General features: G+C 41.6%; 3 protein-coding genes, 1 long non-coding RNA gene and 2 other non-coding genes across 8 annotated transcripts; 5 read left to right on the top strand and 1 right to left on the bottom strand.

The window, feature by feature from the left end:
- Positions 1-307: 307 nt before the first annotated feature.
- LOC147055357 (uncharacterized) lies at positions 308-2,583 on the top strand. Its single transcript, XM_085914584.1, has 9 exons — positions 308-368; positions 455-543; positions 742-895; positions 979-1,029; positions 1,201-1,529; positions 1,701-1,806; positions 1,879-1,953; positions 2,023-2,175; positions 2,407-2,583. Exons 2-9 carry the CDS (start codon positions 464-466, stop codon positions 2,581-2,583), a joined length of 1,125 nt encoding a protein of 374 aa, XP_085770710.1. The 5' UTR covers positions 308-368; positions 455-463.
- On the bottom strand, positions 591-8,975 carry LOC147055354 (uncharacterized). The gene is made up of 4 exons (XR_015066445.1): positions 8,808-8,975; positions 2,378-2,529; positions 1,168-1,326; positions 591-887 (listed from the first exon to the last, which is right to left on the bottom strand). It is a non-coding gene; the product is annotated as an uncharacterized LOC147055354 (long non-coding RNA).
- Positions 5,219-9,388, top strand: rerglb (RERG/RAS-like b). 3 transcript variants are annotated; one of them, XM_085914583.1, is made up of 5 exons: positions 5,219-5,270; positions 6,065-6,121; positions 6,276-6,349; positions 7,280-7,434; positions 8,230-9,388. In XM_085914583.1, exons 1-5 carry the CDS (start codon positions 5,219-5,221, stop codon positions 8,498-8,500), a joined length of 609 nt encoding a protein of 202 aa, XP_085770709.1. In that variant the 3' UTR covers positions 8,501-9,388. The 3 variants fall into 3 exon arrangements, with proteins under 3 accessions (XP_085770709.1, XP_085770707.1, XP_085770708.1); XM_085914581.1 differs by having other exon boundaries at positions 7,271-7,422; positions 8,212-9,388; XM_085914582.1 differs by having other exon boundaries at positions 7,271-7,430; positions 8,226-9,388.
- On the top strand, positions 7,865-7,936 carry trnaa-cgc (transfer RNA alanine (anticodon CGC)). The gene has a single exon. It is a non-coding gene; the product is annotated as a tRNA-Ala (tRNA).
- trnaa-ugc (transfer RNA alanine (anticodon UGC)) lies at positions 8,022-8,093 on the top strand. Its single transcript has one exon. It is a non-coding gene; the product is annotated as a tRNA-Ala (tRNA).
- A 3,877-nt stretch (positions 9,389-13,265) lies between the features above and the next one.
- LOC147055352 (rhombotin-1-like) lies at positions 13,266-16,680 on the top strand. The gene is made up of 5 exons (XM_085914423.1): positions 13,266-13,522; positions 14,137-14,350; positions 15,401-15,526; positions 15,914-16,022; positions 16,085-16,680. The coding sequence occupies exons 1-4, from the start codon at positions 13,501-13,503 to the stop codon at positions 16,017-16,019; spliced, it is 468 nt and encodes a 155-aa protein (XP_085770549.1). The 5' UTR covers positions 13,266-13,500; the 3' UTR covers positions 16,020-16,022; positions 16,085-16,680.
- The last annotated feature ends 130 nt before the right edge of the window (positions 16,681-16,810 follow it).

Below are 16,810 nucleotides of genomic sequence, written 5' to 3'. Positions count from 1 at the left end.
AATTGCTTATGATTTAGTTTGACCAAATATAATAGTTTTGTTGTTTCTTTCAATTGTTTTGTTAAAATCGACTATCACAATCAATTAGTATTATTTTGGGTTGTAACGTGGACTTTCCTGTTTGGAGTTTGCATGTTTTCTGTGTGTACATCGGATTGCTCCTACACTAAAAACATAACATGTTGGCTTGTTGTTTGTGAGCACGGAATGCCCTGGAGAGTAAGTGAAGGCATCATTAGCAGGAGACATTTACTTGTGGGGATTTCACCTTTCGTCCAATCAAACTCTTCTATTTTTCATAACATAATTCCTCTCACTGTTATCTCTTCTTCAGACTGGGAAAACAGCCGTCTCACAATTTTAACCAGGTAAGAGTGTGAGTAGATCATCAATTTGATTAGATTGGGTTGAATGGATTCCAAGGTTATTAAGTCCTGTTTTTTCCTTCTGGTAGATAATCACCATGGAAAAAAAACAACAAACTGAAGGAACTTCCCAATCTTGTGAGAAACATTTGACGAAGACTTTACTTCACAAAATAAGGTAACCCACACTCACATTTTTTTTATTTCTTTAATAAAAAGCAGCAATTTGAATGTACAAAACAAGACCAACTGGGCTTAAGTGAGCTATAACATATCGCCTAGTAATTAATACAGAGTAGCAATTGAATCTTCTGTGGGGAGGGGCAGTAAAACAATTGCTAACTCCTCATCTTACTTTCTCTGGCTGTTCTTTCAGGATCCGTCCGGAGGTCAAAAGCGTTCTGAATAATTCCCGCAAAGCTGTTGTGCGACTGGAGCGTCTGAACCTGCAGCCAGTGGTATCTGCGCTGCGACTGCCGTGCCAAAACCGAGCCGAGCTCTCCGAGGAATGCTTGGATTGTTCTTGGCGGGTGCAAAAATAAAGAATAATAAACACAAGAAGGATGATTCACGCCAGGAAAAAAAAAATTGTTCATGTTGATTTTCTTTTCAGAATGAAGTCAATCAAAATGCATCTGACATCCTGGATATCCAAGAGACAGAGGTGGGGGACTTGAGTCACATGACTTGATCATGATCTGAGTCAGATTTATTGCCAATTATGACTTTACCTGACAAGTCATTTTATGTCATCCTTTCAAACATGAAGCAAGTATCACTTAGAGATTTACTTTTGACTTACCCATCAATGACTCTTAACTTCCACCTCTGGCAGGATGACATCACGACAACATCTTGCTTTCCAAAAACGGACCAACCATACATTCTGGTTCATTCCAGTAAATCTGACCCGGATACCTTTTACTTGGATCCTGACGGGGAGCTGATCATGGTTCTTGATCTGGAACCGGAAGATCAGATACAAGAGTTCAAATGTGTAGAGCCATCTCCAACCCCGGAAACGGTCCAAGACGAGAGCGAGGAGATGGAAAGCGAAGACTTCTGCGCCGTGTGTCTTAATGGAGGAGATCTGCTGTGCTGTGACCTTTGCCCCAAAGTTTACCACCTGGCCTGTCACCTTCCTTCACTGCTTAGCTTCCCGACGTACGTAGTTAGCTAATATTGAGAATGAGAATCGATGTTAAAACGTGTAAAGACAACTTGCTAATTGTTAGCAAGACGGTAACCAGCGTAAGAGCTAAAGCAGACGAATAAGGACCTACTGATTGAAATGCTAATGCTAACATGCTAATGTGAGGCTCTGCTGTCCTGTAGGGGTGACTGGACGTGTACATTATGCAGGACTGACCACGACCCAGTTGATAACTTCTGCCGCGAGGGAGTCAACGTTCCCTACATTCTGTCCCACCGTGACCAGAGGGTAACAATAACCTAGCGTACGATATTATTGCCTTTGGAGATGTCACCGAAGCATTTATTTTCTCGTCTACAGAGATGTGAGAAATTGACATTACTACTCTACGTTCACCCGCTAAGCGCTCCTTTCCACGAGCCTGTCAGTCGTCAGGTCGGTCACCTTAAACGCTGCCGCCATCTTTTTTCCTGACCTTGAATTGGTTCATTGGATGTGTTTCAGGCGAGGAATTACTACCAGGTTATTAAGAGACCCGTGGATCTGTCGTTGATCCGCAAGAAGTTGGACAAGAGCAACACTTTGCACTACTTCATGCCAGAACTCTTTGTCCACGACGTCCTGCTCATGCTCAAGAACTGCGCTACTTTTAACTATGTAAGTCGTAAAGTATTAGTCTTAGCATAATTATAAATCTCATATTTGATGTAAGACCAAGAGGACAAACGAGGAAGGGACTTTGAGGACATCTTTCAGCTCTCATTAGAGTCTTGGAGCACAAGAGCTTTAAAAGTCAAATAATTAGGGCCTCATTAGCGGTGTGATGTTGAAGTCACATAAATGAAACAGGATCTCTGACCTCACTGTTCTGCTCCGGCTTGCCCGCAGCCCGACTCGGAGGTGGCCCGGGCCGGTCGAAACCTGGAGGTGTTTTTCCTGAGCAAACTGAGGGAGATTTTCCCCGACAGGACCTTCCCGTCGGCAAACCAGGACAGGATGGAGCGGTCTCGCCTGCGGTGGCGCCGTGAGGAAGAGGAAGGAAGAGGAAGAAGGACGAGATGTTAGCAAGATGGATGAGCAATAAAAGTATAGCTTTTCCAACTTTTGAATTTTGCTTCTATTTGATTTGGAATGATCGTAACTTTTTACCTTATCGTAACTTAGAAAATGATTAACACAACGTACAGCAATGTGTGTATTCTATTTTTTTGTAAAGTATTGGAACGTAATTCGACGTAATGTATCAATTAGCATATTAGCTTAGCATATTTTAAGTTGTTGTGGCATAAAGCATCCTAATGTAATTTATTGTGCATATTCTAAATTCTCATAGCACAACATTTTGTAATTTAGCAAAATTTATCATGTTTTTTTTTTTTTAACGACTTCATTTTCTTCCATTCGCTAACGTTTCAAACAACTTACATGGCCGTATGATCATTTGTCACAAAAAGAGCCATGAAAAAAAATTCCGGTGGAGAAAGTGTGCTGATAAGGCAAATGTATAAACACTGGCTCTCAGATCAGAGACCAAGATGATGAAGGGGGAGTGAGTGAGGGGCTTTTAAGGGTCTTGTGGAGGACTTTTGAAGAAATCGAGCATAGAATTCTTTTTTTTAATCTCGACTCGAGTGCAGTAAACATCTCAGTCAGGTTTCTTCCTGATCAGGGACGTTCTCTGTTGGGACATCAAAAGGCAGCCAATGACTGATGATGATGAAGCCGAAACGAAACTGTGATGTTTACGACGAGGTTCGCTCTCCTCCCTCGAGTGTCATTCGAGGTCACTCCTGCTCATTTCCTCCCTAAGAAGCAATGTTATGAGACGGGATAAGTATGGGAGGTTTTTCTTGGATGCTTCATCTGTCTGTCCGCCATCTTAAAATTAATAATAGCAGACTTGTGGCAGGAAGCTCAAAAAAAAATGCACAAATAAAACATCAATAATTCCCTGTGAGCCCAAATTTGGAGATAACATCAGGTGCTTTTTTTTTTTTTTACTTGTAATTCTCAACTGATCTGTATCCAAGAAAGGACCGCATTAATTTTAATGGTTACAGCCCGTCGGAATTTTCTTCAAACTTGGACGGATTATTGTCGAGTATGAAAGAGTTGATTTTTTTGAATACATATAGGGCATATTTTGTTCTGGTCTCGGGGTCACACATGGCAGATTAACCCTTTGAGCAGAATAAACACAAAAGCTGCCAGACAGATTCCTGGCTGTTCAAGTTATGTAACCACACTGCCGGTGCGGTGTGTGAATGATTTTCAAAAAGTGCTTGATGATTTTTTTTTCTTTTCGTTAAAATAGACAATTTCATTTTTTTTTTCTTTTCCGTGTGGCCCTCTTTCTTACCCCAAAACTCTCTGGGCTTAATTAGCTTGCCTCATGTGTGCGTATATGTGATCTCTAAACACCGTTGAATGAAGCGAACATGCCATAAACACGTTGGACGGATTCATTTCAATTTTTAACGAGGGTGTGCGAAGGCCGCTGTAAACAGGAACAGAGAGAACATCCAAAAAAGGCGAATGATGTTCGCTTGATTGACTCTGTAATTGAAAAATTCGAACATGGCATGCAAAGAGGTACAAGTACCAATAAAAGCGAACTTGGATAAGTCGAACGTTAAGATTTAAAGGCTACGCGTGCCACTTGTTGGGAATTCTCATGCGGTGTGTGTCTGGGTAATATGACGGATGTTCCCATCGCACTTTTATGATCGTTGCGGTGAAAAAGTCATCCGGATTTTTTCCTTGTCGTGTCACCATAAGAAACTTCAATCGTTTTATTATTTCAATAAAACTGACTTTCCTTGGAAGCGAGTTTTATGAAGTCTGGATCGAGGAAAAAGTCATAACCTGAAGGAAAACAGACTGGATCTCCAGACTTTATATGAAAATCCACGTTCTAAAACAGTTAATTATTTCCTCATTTGCAAAACGCAACTAAAAAAAGGCTGTAATGTGCATGCCAGACCACTAGATGGCAATGGCACACATGTATGTGCTTGTGTTTTTTTTGAGAAAACACAGTCTTTTTCACCAGGATACAGATGTTTGAGAAAATTGGTAGGTCACTGAGGTCAACCGTAAGGTTATTGATCTTTTTACTGTGAATCCATGTCTATTAATTATACTGTACCTAATTTTGTTTGTAATTTACGAGTCACAAACTAGTTCGAACCAAAAAATAGTGATTCAATCAACTTTGTGTCAATCTGTTGAACTGGTTTCTGAAACTGGATTCTCCTTGTTGGAATTCGCCAATGTAAAAGTCACCCAGATGGACTGATTTGGTTAAATTGAGTGGTTAGGCCCCTGAAAATACATCTGGTAAATCTTCACCTTGCAGGAAGGGAACTGGTGTCATCACATCACGATCACAGGCTTTCTGGAAGAAGAACACTTAGGGCACAAGACGTCTCCTAACTGTTTTCCACCAGTGCAGGAAAGGACACAAGTGAGGAAAACAGATGCTGGGACAAAGGAGGGAGAGAGAGAGAGAGAGAGAGAGAGAGAGAGAGAGAGAGAGAGAGAGAGAGAGAGAGAGAGAGAGAGAGAGAGAGAGAGAGAGAGAGAGAGAGAGAGAGAACGCAGAGGGGAGGAGAGCGCTTGTTTTCCCTCCCCTTGCCTCCCTTCTGTTTTGAGACCTGCCTTAAGTTAAAAGAAATCAATCCAGCACAGAAGAGCAAGCATGAACGACATCAAGTTGGCCCTGCTGGGAAGTCCGGGGGCTGGAAAATCAGGTACGCTTCTGTCCTAAGGAGGTTTTCATTTGCTTACTGATATGAAAATGAATTGAAATATGCCACTTTATAAACTAAAAGATGGAAATGTATTGTATGCAGATTACATTTATTTTTTCATAATTTCTGGTATTTTTATTTATTTTAAATTATGTATTTATTTTATACAAATTAAATATAGTTGTATCCATTTATTTTACGATCTGCTATTTTTTCTTATAGTGGGATATTTATTTGATATGTACCACTTTTGCATTTGTTTTTTTCATTTTATAATTTATTATCTTTACATTATTTTTTATAATATTTCTTGTCAGTTGGCCACTTTTATTTGACAATATTCATAACTATGTTACAGATGTGAAGTTAGATGACTATTGCTACACTAAACAAAAAAAATGGTTGAGAAACAAGAGGTTCAAAATCTTAGGAAGAGTTTTTAGTATGTTGTAAAACGAAAACCATAATGAAAGGGATTATCAAATAAACAGCTCATTGGATGGTGCAGGTGTGCCTCAAGTTGTGTCCACAGAGGAGCTCGGTCGGACATAGCTCAGCACTTGAGCTGCTAATTGAAAGCGATGCTCTGCAAAGCTGCAAAGTTGGCCCACAAGCAAAAAAAAAGCTGACAGGCTTTCCAGTCGCCTCTTTCATGTGTGAGGCTTGGCTTTCATTCGCAAGCTCGCAGCGACCATTGGCGTCCACCCTTAAATCTTCCCACACCCCTGAAACCTTCCTGGAATGACGGCTGTAATGATGCTTGTCAATTTTTCATTTTTCTTCACTTTGTCCAGCTGTCCTCGTGCGCTTCCTGACCAGACGTTTCATCGGAGAATATGCTTCCGATACCAGTGAGTTGACAAAAGTTTGACGAATAAAACAAAGTCCCGGAAGGGAAAAGAAGTCAAACTTGTTTTAAAAAATTTCATTTTGTATATTGATATTTCGATTGACCTTTCATACTATCCTGTACGAATAAGCATGACCTTTTTTGTGTCACTGCAGATTCTCTTTATCGAAAAAGGCTGTCCATCGACGGTAGGCAGCTGAATCTGGAGGTGTTTGATCCCTGCTCGCAGGTATGTTAACCTAGCATCTCCATTTGCTAATCTCCATTTTTATGCTATGATCACTTAGCATCTGTTTTTGCCTTACTTTATTGTGTCACCATAACCCGTCTGTTTTTGTCTCCATAATTACTTTTTGCTATATTAGCTTAAGATACTTGTTTGATACTTTCTCCTCCAAATGCTATGTTAGCGTACTAGCATATCTTTGTTTTGCCTGATTTCCTGATGTCACCTCAAAGGCAAACCACACAGCCATCTGCTTCTGTCTTCATCATTACGGTGGTTGACCTTTTTGCTCTGCCGTCTGTGTGCTATGTTAGCTTAGCATCCTTTTTTTTTACTCTATGTTCCCTATGCAATGTTAGCTTAGCCATTTTTCCGCCAAATTTCCTGTTGTCACTTCAAAGGCTTACAGCGCATCCGTCTGCCTGGAACGGACTTAGCAACAATAACAAATTCATTTTCCAATGTAAACAGGAAATGAAACTGAATATTCCATCACTTGATTTTTTTTTACGAGTTAGAAGCCAAACCTCAACCAGTACATATTTCTTGAAATTGGATAAAAAACCCAGCCAAGTGGACGAGACCCAGGTAGTTTTCCAATGAGAGGATTGAACATATTGTAAAATGCTTCCAGCCTGGATGGAAATCCTTTTTTGCTACATTTCACATAAGCAGACCTGGAATTGACCTTATCTATCCAAAATTTCATCAAGCACGGAATCCGAAGCGATCCTAAGGCCATGTGCTGCCTCTTTGAAGACAGGAGACACATAACTCACACACAAAAAAAAATAACTGCATTTTATTGGAATGGCCTAAGGATCCGGGAACATTGTCCCATCCTTTGGAGCACAAAGACACTGTGAAGTCAGTAAAGTTGACCGTTTTTGATTTAATGGTAAATATTGTGTTGTCTGTTGTTAGCGCTCGGAGGCTAGGTGCATACTGGAGGAACCGGTGGCGTGGGCAGACGGTTTTGTGGTGGTCTACAACATCAGTGACCGCAATTCCTTTCTCGATGCCAAGAACATTCTGCGGCAGATTCGTGAGACGCGCCAGCAAGACCAATGCAAAGGGTCAGAAACCTTCTCCCCTACTCTGATATCCAAAACTAATTGAATTCATCTTCCATCTAAATGGTTGAAGCCTTCAAACTTCAAACCTAAAAAATTCTTTTTTAGACATATGGCAAAAAAAGTTTTCGAGATAGATGTTCAGGTTTCCTGCCGCAAGGTTTGAAGACAACAACAGTGGGGTGATGAAAAGCTTTGAAGAACATTAAGGAATAAGCACCGTCCTAGTTCCTTTGAAGCTGCGCATAGGATCCTTATGCCAGGATAGCTGGTTGGAATGCCAATGCTCCTCTTCCAGGCTTACTGAGTCTTGATGTGGTGATTTTCTTGTGGAACAAATCTCAAAGCTCTAAGGATGGTGATTTGGGATGTAGTTGAAATATTCAGAACATTTAAACAATTAAAGACATGGAATAATCTATAACATGACCTTCCATCAATAGGAGGGGATGTAGCTCAGTGGTAGAGCGCATGCTTCGCATGTATGAGGTCCTGGGTTCAATCCCCAGCATCTCCAATTCTTATACCATTAAACAGTATAATTGAATATTTACCCTAGTGGAGGTCAATAGAAACAGAGTGTATATCACAATTTCTGAAGAGGGGATGTAGCTCAGTGGTAGAGCGCATGCTTTGCATGTATGAGGTCCTGGGTTCAATCCCCAGCATCTCCATTTTCATCACACTAACAAAGTACTGACTCTCACACTAAGTACCCCAAAGAACTGAATAGCTTTCTGGAAAAACTACAAAATGTAACTTCACACATCAATGGGACAATTTGTTTTTCAGAGCGCTATTGGGCGTCCCTGTGTGTCTGCTGGGCAACAAGCAGGACCTGTGCCATGCTCGACAGGTACGCGAAGACGAAGGTCGCTGCCTGGCGCAAGAGAACCGCTGCCACTTTCAGGAAGTGTCAGCGGCCGAGAGCTACCAGGACATCTCCGGCCTGTTCACGCAGCTGATCAGGCAGGTGATGGAACACCTGAAGTACCGCGCCGACCGCCGTCGCTACAGCGGCTCCAAATCCATGGCTAAGCTAATCAACAATGTCTTTGGAAAGAGGAGGAAGTCGGTGTGACTAAGGGATCACCATGTGTAGTTTCCAAATTAAATGGCATGACACTTTAGATTGTTTTGCCATGTTGTAAATAAGAGCAAGTGTCAGTATCGAGAAGGGACTGAAGTCCCTGAGAAGGCAGATAAACAGTCGCTCAGTGTGACTCGTGACCAGTCCAGGTTTTACTCTGCCTTTTGTCAAAAGACACCTGGAAAAGACTCCAGATCCCACTATAGGTTGGGTGGATTATTCCAACTATGTATACATTCTTAAAAAGCACCAACATATTTCACTTCATTGTACATAGTAAGTACACGTAAAAACTTACCTATTTGTAGTTTGCAGTGACATGCTGTGAGGTTCATGACTGGCTGGCACGAGTGATGTGCATTCCAGTTCTTTTAAGTGAACTGAATTTTTAGAATCAGTTCACTCAAAAGATTCGTTCAAACGAATCGTTAAACGAATTGTACACACACACTGATCCTTTTTTTAATTTTTTTTTATAAATAAAATAATCAAACATCATTGTCAAAGCTGAAATGAAAGTGAAAAGTGCCACACCCGCCCTCACCCCCACTTTCTGATTGGGTGTTTGAACTGTGACGTCACTCGGACACCCGTTTAGGTACACCGCCATTTTCAGGTGTTCCTAATAACAGGCCACTTCATTAGGGAAAAATCATGGTCAAAGCTTAAGTGAAAGTAAAAAGTGCCACACCCACCCTCACCCCCACTTTCTGATTGGCTTTGATCTGTGACGTCACTCGGACTTTCTATTGGTACACCGCCATTTTTAGGTTCGTTCGCGAAGATTCACGAGTGACAGACAGCGTTGCTGCTATGCCAGTTGATACACGTTATGCCGACATTGATGTTTTTATTTTGTATTTGTTGGATCGTAGTTGATGGTGTTATTATACAGAATGTATTTGAATAAAAGGTTGAAAAAAAAAATCCGTTGTGTCAACATTTGTCATGATGGGGGACGCTATATATATATATGTGTGTGTGTGTGTGTGTGTGTGTGTGTGTGTGTGTGTGTGTGTGTGTGTGTGTGTGTGTGTGTGTGTGTGTGAAACGCAATTTCGATCACTAAAACATACATATTGTCATACAAAGCAGTTAACCAAATGTCTGATATTTATGTTTTAATTGGCGAATATAAAAACAACGAATAAAACAGCAGACAAGTTTTAACATAAATGTTTATTTAAAAATAATAATAATCCATCCGTCCATCCATTTTCTGTACCACTGAGTCCCCACGGGGGTCGCGGGTGGAGCCTATTTTGAATAAATAGGTGCCATCTACTAGCTAACCATTATTTTTAGCTAAATTACTTTTTACAGCATGTAAAACTAAAAAGAAAAAGGAGCTACGGTTTAAATAGTTTTATGTGCGTAAACGTTAAGACCAGGGTACTTCTGGGTGGTAGTGCAAGGGCAAAAGTTGTAGTTGTAATAAGTATTTTTTTCTATGCAAACATTTGAACATGCAACACAAGTTGTAAGATTCCCGTCTGGCCACAAGAGGGCGGCAAAGACTATGAAGTTGCTTTTTGGCTCCACGACTTGATTCAAACTTAAAGCTGCTGAATAAAGAGAATAATAAAACGACTAGAAAGAGACAAAGGGTCTGTCTTGAGTGAAATGGATTTTGTGGTGGCACTCACGGGTAGGTGACGTCACAGTCATGAATGTGATCTTAAAAGTTGATTTGACGCTTTGTTTACACCACAAAGCAGAATTGTTGCTTGAAAAGTGTCGGACAGCACATCGGTATCAGTGAACTCTTAGTCCTTGACGCTCCGGAAACTGTCGCAAAGACTTGTGGGTAAATGACAAAATTCACTCATCCCAACGTCATTCTGGAATAAAAAGTAAAGACAGGTACAAATTATGAAATCAATCTGAATTCAATGTATTTATTTAGATCAAAACAACATTCAAAACACTTTGTCATTTATAAATCTTTTACAATTAGATTAATAATAAATCAATGAAATAAATGTTAGAAGATCATTTTAAAAAAATGATACTATTTGTCAAAACAACATGTGTTAAAACATGTCATACATTTATAAATCCATTTCTTTTCTACCTCGAAAATAAATCCTTTATAAACTCTCTGGGGGAAAAAAAAAACCCCCATCAAAGATCCGCCCACATGCCGTTTGATTGACATGTAATTTCAGAGACGGCCTGCTGCACAAACCAAGATGTGATTAAAGACACAACACACACACATTTAATGCAAAGCTATCACCTCTTTTCCCCCTATTTTGGCCATAATACTATGCTGGTGTTTCTAATTTAAGTCCCTTCATGTTTCTTCCCCTTCAGCGTGATGTTTTTCCTCCAGACAAGATGGAGACGGCGCCTCCAAGCGTGGCCTTGAAGCTTCAGGTCAGTGCTCTTATTTGGCCCCCGTGAGGAGGAAGAATTGCTTTTGGCTTCGCTGAGGACAAACCCGCCGACCACGGGGGGATTGGATGGTTGGCGGGACGTAGCGCCAACCAATCAGGAGGGCCATCGATCAGTTCCCCTTAATCTCACAGCTGGTGAGCACATCCTCCGCCGCGCCAATCTCACAACTCTGCAGCCTCCGACGGCAAATTGGATAACTTCCAAAAGACGGTAATCTCCATCGAAATGGATGCGGCTAGATCAAGGTTGTTGCCGCGTCTTTTCTCTGTCCAGTCCAAAATATTGGCTTTTGGGGAAAATTTAGATCCTGATGCCAGGTAGACAATTGTCATGAAAGGTCGGTCTCAAGAAACCGTGACAGAAAAGACAAACAAAAAAATCTGCCATCTGAGATTTTGTTGGCTTGTCACAAAATTTCAAGCATAAAAACATTTGAGTTTGCGGGTCAGTAAACTTTGATGACTCATCATTTCTTCAATTGCACATGGCAGAATTTTGGGAAAATTCAGCCAGTTTCACTTTGCACCATGAAATTTTGGAGGCAAGTACTATATCATGAGTAGACCCACAAAAAAAGTGGCTATTTTCTTTATTTGAAGCTGCTCTTTTAGAATCACTTGCTGAGAGTTGTTTTTACATTGTTTCAAAATTCTAAACAAGTACAGGATACTGGAAAAATGGGTGATAATACATTGTAGGAATTTTTTGTTTTTGTGGGCCAAGCATGGCAGCCATATTTGATGATTCGGCATGTCAGAGCATTTCTTTTCACTTTCTGTGGAAGGAATATGTTCCAGAAATCGGAGAATGACATGGATTGATAGTGTGACAAAAACATCGGTGTAGTATTCGCACGCACACGCACGACGGGCAGCTGCTTTGAGGTGAGCTCACCAAACATCGTCTATATTTGTCTCTGCCCTTTGTTTTCCCCCCACACAGGGGACACGAGCAGATGGCCAAAAAGCTTTTTTCTATTTCCACTGGCTGCTAATTAGCGCGCTAACCTCGGATCACCTTTAATGTCAGCCACAGACAGCTCTTAGCGCAATTAGCCTAATGGCGCCCCTGCGTCTCCGAAAAGGCCGCCACGTTAAGCCATGTTATGGTACTGAGGTCGATTCCAGGTAGTGTCTATATTTTACTTGACTATTCTTTTTTAAAAAAAAAAAAAAAAACATCTACACATATATAACAGTCCACACAAATACAATAATGTAAAACAATATAAAATCTTTTTCTCAAGTACAGCGCCTAAGTGCTTTTGCCAACTCAGCGTTCAGGCTTACGTTCAAAACAATGACGCGCCAACCATTTGTCATGGCCATGGTGATTACCAGGAGAAACTATTTAATTAGGCGCATTAATAATGGAGTTAATTAGCTCCCGTGTGGGCCGCAAACGATGATGTGAGGGGGAAAAAACCGGAGCTCGGCTTGCACCTCATCAGCTGATTAATTAGCGCGCCGATGCTTGAGCGCCTTGACGGCCTACATGCGATCAGATGAGAGGCCGCATAATGAGAGTACAGTGGGTCGATGGTGCTGGTTAATTAGTGCGACCTGATCCGGGGGCCATGTTGTTTACGCCGCGGCGTCTAATGAGCTCGGCCGAGAGGCTGCGTGGCATTCGTCTGACGTGAAAATCATTGTCATGTTCCAATAATCCATCTGCAGGGGCTAATAATGTGCTCAATGGTAATGATAAGTAATGACCTCAGCCCACTTTGTCCTATTTAGAGTCTTGACTCATGAATAAAACGATCCAAAGTACGTCTGCGAGTCCCAAGGCTGTTAGGGAATCTAACTTGCTTTATTTAATAAGGTCATGTCGATCTGATGTGAAGGCTTGCAGTGTCACACCACGTCCACCAGATGGCACTGTGTTGCAAAAAGGGCTGTACGGTATTCACGAAAACCCCAAATTTGTGACGGCTATTAACCCATTAATTTCGCACCCCCGGGGTGGTACCCGCCATACAGTTCCGACTCCACCAGTGACTTTTTTTTTTGCGTAATGTAAAATATTTGCCTCTAGTAGCCCAATAGTTGACCATCTTTGGAGTGCGACGTTGATGCCAGAGCGCCCCGGAGATAATTGCTGTCCTTGGAGTTGAATAAGCTCATTCTAAAGCACCTCAGGCCGCGGCAGTCCTGGTGTGTGACTGCGTATTGAATAATTGATTCAGGGAGGGGGTGGCAGGGGTTACTATCAGAGCTGAGCATAATGACTTCATATAATTAGAGTGAGAGAGCGAGAGAAGGGGAGAGAGAGAGAAGTGAAGTTCTAGAGGGGGTGGAGGATGGATGCATTGCACAAAGCGGCAACCTCCGCACATGAAGTAGGAATGCTTGAGCACTGACATCAGCTCAGATAAGACGCAACATTTGGAGGAGGAGGCTGGAGGGGAGCTGGAAGGGGGAACTGGTGGTCTGTCCCGCAAAAAAAAAAAAAAAAAAAACGGCGGTGGACGTGTGCCGCTTTGCCTCAGACTCAAGCTACTTTCACGCTTGACAAACTTTTGATTTTTTGAGGATCGATTGCTTCCCGGGACAACAAGAGTGGAGACGGTGCGGTGTTTGGAGAGAAGGATGTTGCTGGACAAGGAGGACAGTGAGTGATTATCTCTTTGTGCTCATTTTGTGAAAGTCGAGTGCGGTCACCGCTGTATTAGTTGCAGGGAAGTTGACTCGATTGATAAATGAATAAATGAATACCTTAGACATCTTTGCGAGAGTTATGTCTGTAATATTTCAACTGTCATGTCTGGAAGATAAAAGTCTGTCTTCTACAATAATGACACCAGAAATAATAACGCCAATAAAACTGGGCCATTAAAAAACGGAGAACTTTAGATTTATTTTAAATCAGGAATGAAATTAAATCTGACAGAATTTGTCATTTATTATTATTGCGTTGCCGCGTGGAAATTTATTTCCACGAAAATTCAAGACATGTCAAAAGGCAGAATGTCTTGCAAGACTTCTGCAAATCTGACAAGGAGGAGTCAGTTCGCCTTTTTTTTGGGATGCTAATCACCGAAGCACTAATAAAATGTATTGAAACTTGAGAAATCCTGACCTGGCTGCTCAGCAGCCATTAAGGTACAAAGTGGACGAGAGACATTCTGTATCAACCAATCAATGAAGAGCAACGTGTCTAGCTGCACCTCAAACTAAAACTTTCCCCGCACTGAACCCAAGTCTCTCGTCTCTCCTGTTGCCTAGGCGTGTCCCTGGTGTCCCTCCAGTCCAGAGAAAAGGCTCGAGGCTGTGCCGGCTGCAACGGGAGAATCAGGGACCGCTTCATGCTCCAGGCGCTGGACTGCTATTGGCACGAAGACTGTCTCAAGTGCGCCTGCTGCGACTGCCGCCTGGGCCGGGTGGGCTCCACCCTCTACACTCGAGCCAACCTCATCCTCTGTCGCCGGGACTACCTTAGGTACCATGTCCAGGCACAGACAAGCAACTAACAACAAGCAAGCCCGACGCTAGCGTCCAGATTCGAATACTTTATGACGAAGATGGACCAAATATCAGCAGACTGTTCTGCCCCCTAAGCGAGAAACAACATAATCAATGTTCTTGTTGTTTCAGAACCTACAAAATAGTTCTTAAATCCCCAGCACGTCCCAAGACCACCAACACCTTCCTTTGAGAGTTATAAAACCATCGCTAATCATTATAGCAAGTGTAGCGCTATCTATTATGATACGGTGGTTGTTTCCCGGATGACTCCGCTGAGACTTCTTTGGGGAAATAACGAGCTCAGCGGTCAGCTGCACACCTCCTGATTCGCCGAGCTCATGTGCTGTCGGGCCTGGCGCGCACTCCATCTGGATTTGCTGGCCGCTAAGTCGCTCATTAGCCGCACGCCGCACTTAGCCCAGCAAAAAGCCCCTTTTGACGGTTAAATTGGCTCCGTCGCCTCCTGCTTTTCTCGTCATGGGCCCGGCCCGGAGCCCTTTGAAGAGCGGGATTAGAACCATGTGATTTCTTTTAATTGGGCCATTAGCGGAGAATTAGCATTGAGCCGCGTAGCCTCGTTAAAAAGGGGGCAGAGGGAACAGAGCCCGCCAGGTGCCTTATGCTCGTTAGATGAGAACACGGCAGTCGACGCCGCTCTTTTTTTTTTTTTTGGGACGCTCACTCGTTCGTTCGCTTGTTGACCTTCTGCCGCTTGCTGGGACTCATCAAAATGGAGGATTATCATCACATGTGGGGTTCATATGTGTTTATCTTCATGTGTAAAAGCAGCAGCGGTGACGCCACTAATGAGTCACCGCAATAGAATTTGAAACTGTAGTATTTGATAATGATGACCTACTTCTGTCCTCCATGGCAATTCAAAGTTTGTTAGATAAACAAGTTATGGTTTAGAGTTTAATAGGTCCACATTAAAAAGGGATTTTCTTTTCTTGATGAGGAAGAATAGTATGAGATGGCCAGGTACTGAATATGTGACTAACTTAAAGGTGTTTTTCCTTTTCAGGCTCTTTGGCGTGACGGGGAAATGCGCCGCCTGCACTAAGCTGATCCCCGCCTTCGAAATGGTGATGAGGGCACGCGACAATGTTTACCACTTGGATTGCTTCGCCTGCCAGCTCTGCCGCCAGAGGTAAACATTAGCATGCTGGTTAGCGTAGCCATTAGCGTGGCAAAGGATAGTTATGGGAATTCGAATTGGGATCTGGATCTTGTATGTCACATCTGATTAATCCACTGATTAGCATTGCTATGCTAGCATAGATTTGTGGAGTGGTGCTCGGGGATAGTATCATTCTGTATTTTGCTGAGGGGAAAAGGTTGTTAAGTTAGTTTACTACATTTTAATCATGTACAATTCATCTTTATTTTTCAGCAAATTAAAATTGCTATCACTAAAAGTCAATAGAGAGGTTTCAAAAGTTGTCAACACTGACTGTGTTGTGTAATATGTGCTTCTGGAGTTTAACAGAAGCTGTTTGCAATAAACTTGAATTCATCAATAAATGCTCATATGCAGGTTTTGTGTGGGTGACCGCTTCTTCCTGAAGAATAACATGATCCTGTGCCAACTGGACTACGAGGGCACGCATCTTAATGGAGAGGCAGAGAGATTGTCGCAGTGACAGGTAACTAAAATGTTCTATTTCCTCATGCTCTGAACTGGTTACATTTCTGTTGCTTATTTCAGGTGAAGAGGATGAATGAAAAGCATTTTGGACATTCTCCAGCTCGTTTTGGAACTTTTTGGGAGTGAAACATGTCCAAAGCGGCGATGATGTCAACACATGGACGCAAACTGAAAAAGAAACTAAAGGAGCAAGCACTTAAAGAATGGCTCTCGAGCTACAAGAGCCCTGTGTGGACAAGTTATCAAGTCCTCCTCTTTATGTGTTCTTTTTAAAATAAAACTTTATTTAATGTTGAACTCACACACAAGGAGCAACAAAACAAACACTGAGGACATTCAGCGTTTTCCTCATTGCCACCAAAGATGCTTTCAACTGTGTTTATTTGTTGTTGTTTTTTATCTCAACTCAATGAATGCCATCAACATAGTCAAATAATAAGAACGATGTATTAAAGACTTATGTACTAAATGAACAACTGAACATTTCCTTAAAGCAAAATAAAAGAATAATAATTCTTGAAATGTAACATCATTAAATACAAAACACTATAGACAAAGTTGACAACTGAATTTTTAAAAATTTTAAATAAAATAAATGAATGATATTGCATTCAAACTTATTTAATTTGCTATTCAAAATAATAACGCAAAATGAAGCCATAATACTAGAGCCATAAAAATTTAAAAAGATAACTTCGATAGTATTTTGAATCTACCATCTTTTTATTTCGTTATTTTTTCATTTCACCTTTTCTCCCCCGAAAAAATAAAATGATTATATTATTA

Source organism: Syngnathus leptorhynchus, chromosome 6 (genome assembly GCF_054491065.1).
Source record: "Syngnathus leptorhynchus isolate UIUO chromosome 6, UIUO_Slep, whole genome shotgun sequence".
NCBI classification, from domain to species: Eukaryota; Metazoa; Chordata; class Actinopteri; order Syngnathiformes; family Syngnathidae; genus Syngnathus; species Syngnathus leptorhynchus.
Note: the sequence above shows the minus strand (reverse complement) of the source record. Positions and strands in the feature narration are given on the sequence as shown.

Coding starts and splice junctions, on each gene's coding strand:
- LOC147055357 (XM_085914584.1), top strand. CDS start 464: ATGGAAAAAAAACAACAAACTGAAGGAACTTCCCAATCTTGTGAGAAA. Junction 1,530..1,700: donor TCACTGCTTAGCTTCCCGAC/GTACGTAGTTAG, acceptor GCTGTCCTGTAG/GGGTGACTGGACGTGTACAT. Junction 1,807..1,878: donor TGTCCCACCGTGACCAGAGG/GTAACAATAACC, acceptor TCTCGTCTACAG/AGATGTGAGAAATTGACATT.
- rerglb (XM_085914581.1), top strand. CDS start 5,219: ATGAACGACATCAAGTTGGCCCTGCTGGGAAGTCCGGGGGCTGGAAAA. Junction 5,271..6,064: donor TCCGGGGGCTGGAAAATCAG/GTACGCTTCTGT, acceptor CACTTTGTCCAG/CTGTCCTCGTGCGCTTCCTG. Junction 6,350..7,270: donor TGTTTGATCCCTGCTCGCAG/GTATGTTAACCT, acceptor GTCTGTTGTTAG/CGCTCGGAGGCTAGGTGCAT.
- LOC147055352 (XM_085914423.1), top strand. CDS start 13,501: ATGTTGCTGGACAAGGAGGACA. Junction 14,351..15,400: donor TGTCGCCGGGACTACCTTAG/GTACCATGTCCA, acceptor TTTCCTTTTCAG/GCTCTTTGGCGTGACGGGGA. Junction 15,527..15,913: donor TGCCAGCTCTGCCGCCAGAG/GTAAACATTAGC, acceptor GCTCATATGCAG/GTTTTGTGTGGGTGACCGCT.